Consider the following 10,000-nt stretch of genomic DNA (forward strand, 5'->3'; position numbering starts at 1 on the left):
GGCGATTAGGTAATTGCATTTGTTTGAAATTTATATTTCAATTAAAAATGCATGAATTGTGCAGCCCCAATGTGGTCTAAGATACTAATTCTGTGTTTTTAAATGTATTTGTTTTTGAGTTCTTTTGTTCTGCATGCGGGTCACTAATGTTTGTTTGTTTGTTTGTGTTTGCATTGCATGTGTGTTTTGTGAACGTGTCAATGCTGCCAGGACCATCTGGGCAAGCTCTGTTCTGGAGTGCATTGATCGCTACCAGGAGAACCCTGGTTTTGTAGAAATGTATTTCAGTATTGTCCAAATGTCTATTTTTAAATGTTTTTATTTTTTTTTGTAGTGTTTTCAGTGTTTATGTGTGTGTTATATGTATGATGCTACCGTTATGTTTAAGTGTTGGAGTCTTCAGTGTTGTCCGTGTACCAGTCGCTGCATACATACAAAGACTACTGTGTAGTCCAGTGCTATGTGTGTGTGTGTGTGTGTGTGTGTGTGTGTGTTGGTGTTGGTGTGCGTGTGTGTGTTTGTGTGTGTGTGTCTGTGTCTTTTGATGATGTCAGGGTTAATGTGTGTGTGTGTGTGTGTTTCCAGGATATGGAGCAGGAGCAGGATACCCTAATGGAGGCGGAGCCAAAGCCCCTAAGCCAGGTAAAGCCCTGATGCTGATTCTGCTGCTGCTGATGCTGATGATGCGGGGACACTTAGTTTAGGGTGGTACCCTGTAGGGCCCACATCTCTCACACTGGCAACAAGCATCAAGCATAATCTTTTTAACTATTATATTGATATTATTATTTGTATGTTGCTTTGGACAATAGAGTCTGTTAAATACCATAACCATAACCATAATCCAGCATGACACTTACTACAAGCTTTCGTTTGGCATGTGGCAGCATTGTGTTATCCCATCCATGTTTAAACTTAGATACGTTGCTTGTAATGATAAACAATATATATTATCATCATTTTATTATTATCATTAATAGCAACATGTTTTATATATCACTTCTCAAGACACCCAAGGTCACTTAACAAAAGAAAGGGTTAGAGGTCGCTTGTGCTCTTTGCTTTCCTTGTTGCATGTTGGCCAGTACTGAAATGAGGGTTCTTGGTGTATGCACTGGCCTGATAGCCACTTAGCCAGTTGATCAGCATTGCTGAGCATTGTTTTGTGTTGTGTTGTTGTTGCTGCTCTGATGAGCACTGAGGCAAGGTGTGTTGCTGTCCACAGTTTACGGAGCAGGAGCTGGTGGATACCCTTCAGCTGGACTGGGCAATGGCTACGGACCAGGTAAGATACACACCTGTGGAAGATGCACACCTGTGACAAGACATGGGGGGGAACCTTTATGCCCTCTTGATAAGGCAGTATTTGTTATAAAACAACAGTTTAACAATAGGGCTCGAGGTCATGACGTGAAAACTTCGCGGGCACAGCCATATTGGCAGCTTCACTCCTTAGTTTACTATGGATTACTATGGATTTACTCCCGCCTATTAGTGTGTTCCTGTTACTTAGTTTTTGCCTTCTTGGTCGTATGTTGCTGTGTAGTGGGGTGTAAAAGCGCCACCCATGATCGTAAGAGGAAAAGAATCGCTGATACTACATTTCTGCTTCTTGTCTTCTGCATCTGAATGAATGGATATTACGTTCAGCGCGCTACCAATATGGTGGCTATATTCCTAGAATGCAAGGCTTGTCCCCGAGCCCTATTGCTTGTAACATTCCAATCTGATGCTCATATTTTGGCCTTCCAGCCCCTGGATATGGAGGGAAGCCGAAAGAGGCTGGTAAGAATAATTCACCACCAGCTTCCTGCCTCATCTCTCTTGTCCTTCTTCTTTGTAAAGGGATTATTCACAGGACTTTCAGTTTAAAGACATTCAAAAACCATATAATTGGACTAAGCAACCACTTTGACATAATGTCAAAAACATCTTTGGATGCTCATGTGTGTGTTTGTTTAAGTCATTCTCTGTGTGGTGGTGTTTTCTGTAGGTTATGGGAATGGACAGGGCCTGTATCCTGGTGCTGGCTATGGTAATGGCATGGGTGAGTTCACAGAACTATCCACTTGTGCTGCTTATCGTAATGGTTTAGAGGAGTCCACATACTCTATCTATCTGTATCTGATATCAAGCTTTTAGAAAGGGTCCTGCAGTCCAATTGTATAATAATTAACCACTATTACTAGTACACGGCTCTTCAGAGTGCTGCAGAAAGTTCCATTCAAACGAATGGGACGTCCCAACGTTTGTAGGTCTATTAAATCTGCATAATTACCGCTGTCAATGGCAACGGGTTTTACGTTTTTTATTCAAGTCTTTCATATCAATCCGCAAGAAGAATTTCATCTAAAGTGAAAGTCAGCTAGTAAGCCGTTGCCACGCAACACCTGAAACTGTGAAGTTCCATCTGTGTGGCGAACTATGACAGCTTGGGCGAAAAAATGTCTTCTAAGAAACATGAACATGACGGCATGTAACTGAACTTGACTGTGTGTACTGGGATGTTGTTATTGTTGACAAACTGTGCGCAGTATGTCTGTGATTGGTCGGTTGTTCATCCCCTTTGCTGTTGTTTTTGTTGTTTTGTTTTCAGCTCCAGCTGGGATGGGAGAGGCCACAAAAGGAAAGCCAAGTAAGAGCTGGCTCAGCCAATCACACGATAGCATAAAACAGATTTGTGTTTTTTAACCAATCATATTCATTCTCTCCACTTTCTCTGTTGTGCAGTACCATCAGGCTATGGAAATGGATATGCACCCCCAGCATACCCGGGTTACGGCCCTGGTAAGAACAGACCACATTAACCTTGAAGAATAGAAAACAAACCGTACAAATACAAACCAGTTTTCAGTTTGTCATGGGTAGTTTTATAAGATAGAAGAGGAACATTAAGCTGACAGTATGGAGTAAATGTTTGTGTTGGTTCAGACCGCACTAACCTGCTCTAACCACCAGGGAGCACTAGTGTGCACATTATCCTGCACAGCATTTTTGTATAGATACATTTCTCATGTTCAGATTTGAAGTTATTTAGCTGTACTGGAGGTCAGAGTCAACATGTATATTTTGTATGCCACCAGGTGCTGACTATCTTGGAGGAGAGGGCAAATCAGGTGAGTTTGAATGGTCCATTTCAACTTTGCGAATCGGTGGACAAATCTACTTATCTAAAGCACGTTTGTAAAGCACTTGTGTGCGGCTCCAGCCTGTAAGCCTGTAAGTGGTTGAATCCTGCGTGTCGTTTCAGCGGGAGCTGGAGACATCTCGGGACCGGAGGCCGGACCTGCAGTGGATCCTGCAGCTGGGAAATATGGTGGGTCATGCAACCGTCACCTGAGTACATGGACAACAGACCTCTGAAGTCCGCAGACAAAAAGCTGCCAACTTTGCCCACATAATGGCTGTGTCTCAAACCACATACATCTGCCTGTACACTGCTAGTGTGCACTGAGCACTTACCTGCGTTATGCCCACTTTTTAGTATTGTCCCAATTCATTGGTTTCATCGGGTCCTTTTCCACAGGTGTAGAAAATCAAGCACATAGATTATGAATGCAGAATGCAGACTGCAAGGTACTTGATTAACACACCTGTGGAAAGGGACCTGATGAAACCCATGAATATCTGAATTGTTACCATGAAATTACATAGAAATTACCATACAATTACCACCTTATTAGCAAGCCGTAATGTAAAGTGTTACCAATATCTGCACTAAATACTTAAAACAAAGTATTCAAAGTGTGCAAGCAGGTGCTTTGAGACGTAGCCGTGGAGATCGATAAAATGGTACTCTGATCTCCTAATATGGGCAAAACATGGCACCTTTGGGTCCTTTATGTAGGCAGACTTCAGAGGTCTATTATGTCGCCTGACCACATTTGGTGTGTGTGGTTGTAGAGCAGCCTGTACAGGACAAGCATGGTGGGTCTGACTGAACTCTCTCGCTGATGAAGGTCTGACTGACCAAAACGTCAGCTCATCAATATATTGGTTTATTGGTGACAGTTGTCAATGACGGTTTCCTATTACTCAGAGGTGAAAAAATCGTTATGATAGTTGATAGAAATCAACTATAGTTGATAGTTGATAGTTGATAGAAATTATAGTTTGTGTATCATTCTGTGGTTTCTATCACACTAGCCTTGACTCTGTGTTGGCCATCTGTGGTCTTCCTGTAAATGAGAACCTGGAGCTACCAGTTATGGTTTACCTCATTATTATTATATTATTTATCATATTATACATTATCATTATATATTATATACTACTGTATACTCTACTGTACTGTATATGTTGGATTTCACACACTGGAGCGTGATAACATAATATTCTCCGAGACTCTGCAGGGCCGTAGAGTTGCCTGAGAGTTATTGCGTAAACATGTCCGAGCGGTTGAGTTGCATGACCTGTGGAGGATGTACTGTAGGAATTGGACTCACAACTTACAACCTCTATTTACCCTCTCTCACCGATCTGCTTGGGCTTGAAGCCGCAGGAAAACTCCCCTACAACGGAGCGCCAATCGTCCCTGCTGGACTTGATGGTGTGTGTACAGTACATCAAGCGTCCAGTTATTGTAGTGGTGTTGTGGTGTTAACTGTACCTGGTTTGATAGCACTTTATTTTTATGCACACACTCAGTGCAACAGAAAATTAGCCTGACGAGCCAGACTTGCTGCCGCTAGGGGCATCTAGATTTCTAGGCTAACAGAAAATGCTTTACATATAGAAATTAAAACATAACAACAATCAAACAATCAAAACAAAAAAAATCAGGTTAAATTAGTCAGGTGGTTAAATGTAATCCACGTAAATATCCATGGGCAACGATGACTCTCTTGGCATGAACAGCACACAGCATGATGACATTAACAGACCAACCCGGTAGCATTGGTGGCAGTCTGGAGAGCTCTGGAAGCACAGTGCAGTCTACAGTATATGCTCTTGTAATACTGTCATAGTAATCAACGTAACGCTAATGGATGTGGTGTGTATAGGTTTAAATGTTTGTTTGCATTATCATATTAGCTGATCTACTTTCATTGAAATGTCATTTTATTGATGTAATCATGTTACAGCTGCTGTTTGCACTAATGTTTTGTGTGTGTGTGTGTGTGTGTGTGTGTGTGTGTGTGTGTGTGTGTGAGACAGGAAACGGTCAGTTCCCCATGGAGCCCCTGACTGCTGGCCTTGGGCCTGATGGGAAATCTGGTGGAGTTTACGGTACAAATCATCCACCATAAGAAATTACAGCAATAATAACACAACAAATAACAATAGCAACAACAATACAGAAAATGTAAACAAATAAAGATACAAAGCACTGAGTAGTATCTCTGGGCTGCGAAAAAAAACGTCTGGAAGTAAAAATTGTTAACACATCTTCTAATGCCGGCTACACACCATGCGATTTTCAAGCAATTTCTTCGGCGACTAAATGTTCAAATTTAGAATGAAATCGTCATAGTTTTACTGGAGTTGCGGCGCACTCCTATCAGCTAGATCGTTTAGAGTAGGTGCCAATCTTAGAGGTTTTATATCAGCTAGATCGTTTAGAGTAGGTGCCAATCTTAGAGGTTTTATATCAGTCCGAGTCAGTCTTCTTAGTGTCGCCGTTACAACAATATCAAACATGTTTGATGTTATCGCAAGTCTTTTAGTCATGGCTCATGCAAATAGTGACGTGAACAATATAGAAACCAATAGTGATCTCTCTCGAACACCGAGCAGGAAGAGGTAAAAGTAGCTGCGAAATCTGTATCAATATTTGTTATTTTGTTTCTTATAAATTATTAGTCGGCTATTCCACTTGACAGAACAATTCTATATTGCCTAGGGATGTGACACATGAAACAATGCTGCAGAAACACAGAAATATGACTTTGATATGAGTTAATCTATCGTTTGATATGAGTTAGACTATTGTTTGATATGAGTTAAACTATCGTTTGATATGAGTTAAACTATCGTTTGATATGAGTATCGTTATCGTTCCTGCTTATATCTACTGTAGTACCTGATGGGAAATAACTTAACGAAATCTAGTTGCAGTCTTGTAAATAGTGACCCTGCAAGATCTCGAGTCGTTGGAAAAGGGTCTAGTCGTAGTCTGTGATTAGTCTGTGATTTAAAACTCTGACTAGTCTTTAGATTGTGTTTACCCAGTTGACCTTGACTCCTGCTCTCTGATAGGTGGACTTCCGTACGAGGGTCAACCAATGGGCTATGGAGGAGAGGCGAAGTCGCAGATGAAGTATGGTGAGCCTTACGAACCTGACGTGGAAGGTAAAGAGATTAGCTCTTGGGGCATACGCTCACAGAGAAAAGGAGCACGTTTAGCTCTTTCCTACAGAAGATGTCTGACATGTACTACTCAGATCCCTGTTCTACTGAATATAAGGGTTATCTGTAGACATTGTTTCAGAATCTGTATGATCCTCAAAAAAGGCACAGAATATTTTAATCCTGAAGAAATCCTTACATCGGTGTGGTGCTCCTGATGTCAATGAGATTCTTGACTGAAAAAAAAAAAATGAAATCCATGAATACCTTCTGGATTTGACACTGTGCCTAAATGGCTCCTTTTCTCTGTGAGTGTACGTATGTGTCTAAAAGAGAAGAAGCAGAAGAGAAGACGTGAAGCCAGAGAGGCTGCTCACACAGCTTTGTGCTCTAACGAGAAGACGGCTTCAGCCACAGCAGCAGCAGCAGCAGCTTCACTGAGCAACTCATAGATCCCATCACCTCTCACATCTTACATCACCACCTCACATCACCATCTCACATCATACATCTCACATCACCATCTCACATCATACATCTCACGTCACCATCTCACATCTCACATCTTATATCTCAAATCTTGCATCACCATCTCACATCATACATCTCACATCACCATCTTACATCTCACATCTTACATCACCATCTCACCTCTCACATCTTACATCACCATCTCACATCATACATCACACATCACCATCTCACATCATACATCTCACGTCACCATCTCACCTTTCACATCTTACATCACCATCTCACACCTTACATCACCATCTCACATCTTTCATCACTACTTCACATCTTACATCATCACCTCACATCTTACATCACCATCTCGCATCTCACATCACCAACTCACATCTTACATCACCATCTTACATCTCACATCGCCATCTCACATCACCATCCCACATCATCACATCACCAACTCACATCTTACATCACCATCTTACATCTCACATCTCACATCACCATCTCACATCACCATCCCACATCATCACATCACCATCTCACATCACCATTACTCTCTTTATCTCCAGTGCTTGCTTACATGCTCGCTCTACCTCTCCACCTCTCTCTCTCCATTGTGTGTTGTCACCTTTCCTTCTCTCTCTCCCTCTCCCCTTTTCTCCATTGCTTGCTCACATGCACTCTCTCTCTCCCCCTTCTCTCTCTCTCTCTCTCCCTCTCCATCGCTTGCTCTCATGCACTCTCTCTCAGGCATTGGGGGCATGTCTTTTGGGGGCTCACCCATGGGACTGGGTCCAGACCCCTCAGGGAAATATGGTAGGATGTGTGTGTGTGTGTGTGTGTGTGTGTGTGTGTGTGTGTGTGTGTGTGTGTGTGTGTGTGTGTGCGCGTGCGTGTGTAATAGTTGTTATATACTGTAGTACAGGATGTGTGTGTGTGTGTGTGCGTGTGTGTGTAATAGTTGTTATAGTACAGGATGTGTGTGTGTGTGTGTGTGTGTGTGTGTGTGTGTGTGTGTAACAGTTGTTATATAGTACAGGGTGTGTGTTTGTGTGTGTGTGTGTGTGTGTGTGTGTGTGTGTGTGTGTAATAGTTGTCATGTAGTACAGGATATGTGTGTGTGTGTGTGTGTGTGTGTGTGTGTGTCTGTGTGTGTACTAGTTATTATATAGTACAGGATACGTAGGTCAAGAATTAAAGTACATTTGATTACATAAACTCACATGGACGTTTACTTGACTTCTCATTATCCTTGAATGCATTTGTTGTGCCAAGCTTGCTTGCTTCATTTCATGTTTGTGTGTGTGTGTGTGTGTGTGTGTGTGTGTGTGTTTAATTGTGTGTTTAATTGTGTGTTTAATTCCGTTTCTCTCTCCCTTAGGAGCTAACATGCCCTATGGTGCACAGCCATACGATGCTAAATCAGCTGGTAAATATGGTGAGGCTTGCTCTAAAAAGTTGTTTTCTACTGAACGTCTGCGCTCAAATGTAATAGTGTGTGTGTGTGTGTGTGCGTCTGCATGCAGTTTCCATCAGTTTGACCATTTCTTCATTTTGTGATCTTAATTCCACAGGAGGAGGCCAAGCTCTCCCATATGAATCTCAGCCCCTTGGATCCAACGGCAAATCTGGACCCAAGTATGGTGAGTTCAACAGCAAATATATTAAGATTATTAAAATACTCACACTAATGAAAATGTCTTATATTTACTGTATCGCATAGATAATACAATATTTGACAATATTTATCTATGTTGATGTACATGCATGCATATTTTAATTTTGTTTTCCAAGTAATTTCAGTGGAACTGTAATTGGGTTGTTGTCATTTGATTGATCTTTACTCAATAAAAACAGCACGACAGCATTTTTATTGATATTATCTGAAACACACAATTAAATAACATGACTTATTAATGTTTTCAAAAATGGATTTATAGCGTTTTGGAGCATCGAGTCTGGTTGTAGATAGATAGATAGATAGATAGATACTTTATTGATCTCCAAGATTGCGGTGTGGTGATGAGTGTGTCGTGTGTGTGTGTGTGTGTGTGTGTGTGTGTCCTCAGGGCTTGGAGGGCTGCCGTACGGAGGCCAACCCATGGGACTGGGAGGGAACGGCAAATCTGGCGCCACATACGGTAGTTAGAGATTATCTATCACTCCGTCCACACATCTCTCTTTCTCTCCATTATCATCCATCCATCCATCCGTCCATGCCATCTTTCTATTTATCCTCCTTCTCCATATATCGTCCACCCATCCATCCATCTACAGTGTCTATTATGTCGAAATAAACCACATATATGAAAATTATGTATTATATCATGTGGAAATAGACCACAAAAAGAAAACACCACATATATAAAACATAAATACAACATAATGTGGAAATAAACCACATATATCAAACATAAATACAACATAATGTGGAAATAAACCACATATATCAAACATAAATACAACATAATGTGGACATAAACCACATATGTCAAACATAAATACAACATAATGTGGACATAAATCACATATATCAAACATACATAATGTGGAAATAAACCACATATATCAAACATACATAACATGGACATAAAGCACATATCAAACATACATAATGTGGAGATTGAAAACATGCTGTGTCTCTCCCTCTGTCCGGCTGCAGGAGGTTCACCATACGGTGGTCAGCCACTGGACGCTAAATCAGCAGGGAAATACGGTGAGCTCGGCCTACTTTAGACACACACACATACATACATACACACCCGCATATGCACACTCACACACACACACAGACACACACACAAACAAACCTTACGGCGGTTAGCTACTGAATGCCAGATCTGTAGGGAAACACGTGCGCTCAGCCGACTGCAGGGAGAAAGACAAACACACACACACACACACACACACACACCTTACGGTGGGAGATACGGTGAGCTTGGGACTACCGCGCTGAGATCCTCTCAGACTAAACACAAACAGCTGGCTGCCTGCCTGCAGCAGGGCCTATACACAGGACATCCTGTGGGAAGGACAGGGAGCGATGGAGGAGGAGAGGACAAAGCAAGAAGCAGATGGAGAGAGAGATGCGGGAAAGAGAGAGAGAGAGATGAGACAGAGGGAGAGGAGAGAGAAAAAGATGCAGAGAGAGGGAGAGAGATGAGACAGAGAGAGAGGAGAGAGAAAAAGATGTAGAGAGAGAGAGAGAGATGAGACAGAGGGAGAGGAGAAAGAGAAAGAT

The 10,000-nt window shown here is 41.8% G+C and overlaps 1 protein-coding gene across 1 annotated transcript in view; it reads left to right on the top strand.

The window, feature by feature from the left end:
• LOC134070550 (spidroin-2-like) overlaps positions 1-10,000 on the top strand; it is a 21,613-nt gene that overhangs the window by 6,450 nt on the left and 5,163 nt on the right. Inside the window, exons 4-19 of the mRNA XM_062526939.1 lie at positions 586-642; positions 1,226-1,285; positions 1,994-2,047; positions 2,207-2,251; positions 2,597-2,635; positions 2,731-2,787; positions 3,084-3,116; positions 3,251-3,316; positions 4,496-4,549; positions 5,158-5,229; positions 6,199-6,264; positions 7,510-7,575; positions 8,141-8,197; positions 8,334-8,402; positions 8,829-8,900; positions 9,422-9,475. Coding sequence (XP_062382923.1) covers positions 586-642; positions 1,226-1,285; positions 1,994-2,047; positions 2,207-2,251; positions 2,597-2,635; positions 2,731-2,787; positions 3,084-3,116; positions 3,251-3,316; positions 4,496-4,549; positions 5,158-5,229; positions 6,199-6,264; positions 7,510-7,575; positions 8,141-8,197; positions 8,334-8,402; positions 8,829-8,900; positions 9,422-9,475 — 921 coding nt within the window. The remainder of the gene's footprint in view (positions 1-585; positions 643-1,225; positions 1,286-1,993; positions 2,048-2,206; positions 2,252-2,596; positions 2,636-2,730; positions 2,788-3,083; positions 3,117-3,250; positions 3,317-4,495; positions 4,550-5,157; positions 5,230-6,198; positions 6,265-7,509; positions 7,576-8,140; positions 8,198-8,333; positions 8,403-8,828; positions 8,901-9,421; positions 9,476-10,000) is intronic.

Source organism: Sardina pilchardus, chromosome 22 (genome assembly GCF_963854185.1).
Source record: "Sardina pilchardus chromosome 22, fSarPil1.1, whole genome shotgun sequence".
Classification (NCBI taxonomy): domain Eukaryota; kingdom Metazoa; phylum Chordata; class Actinopteri; order Clupeiformes; family Clupeidae; genus Sardina; species Sardina pilchardus.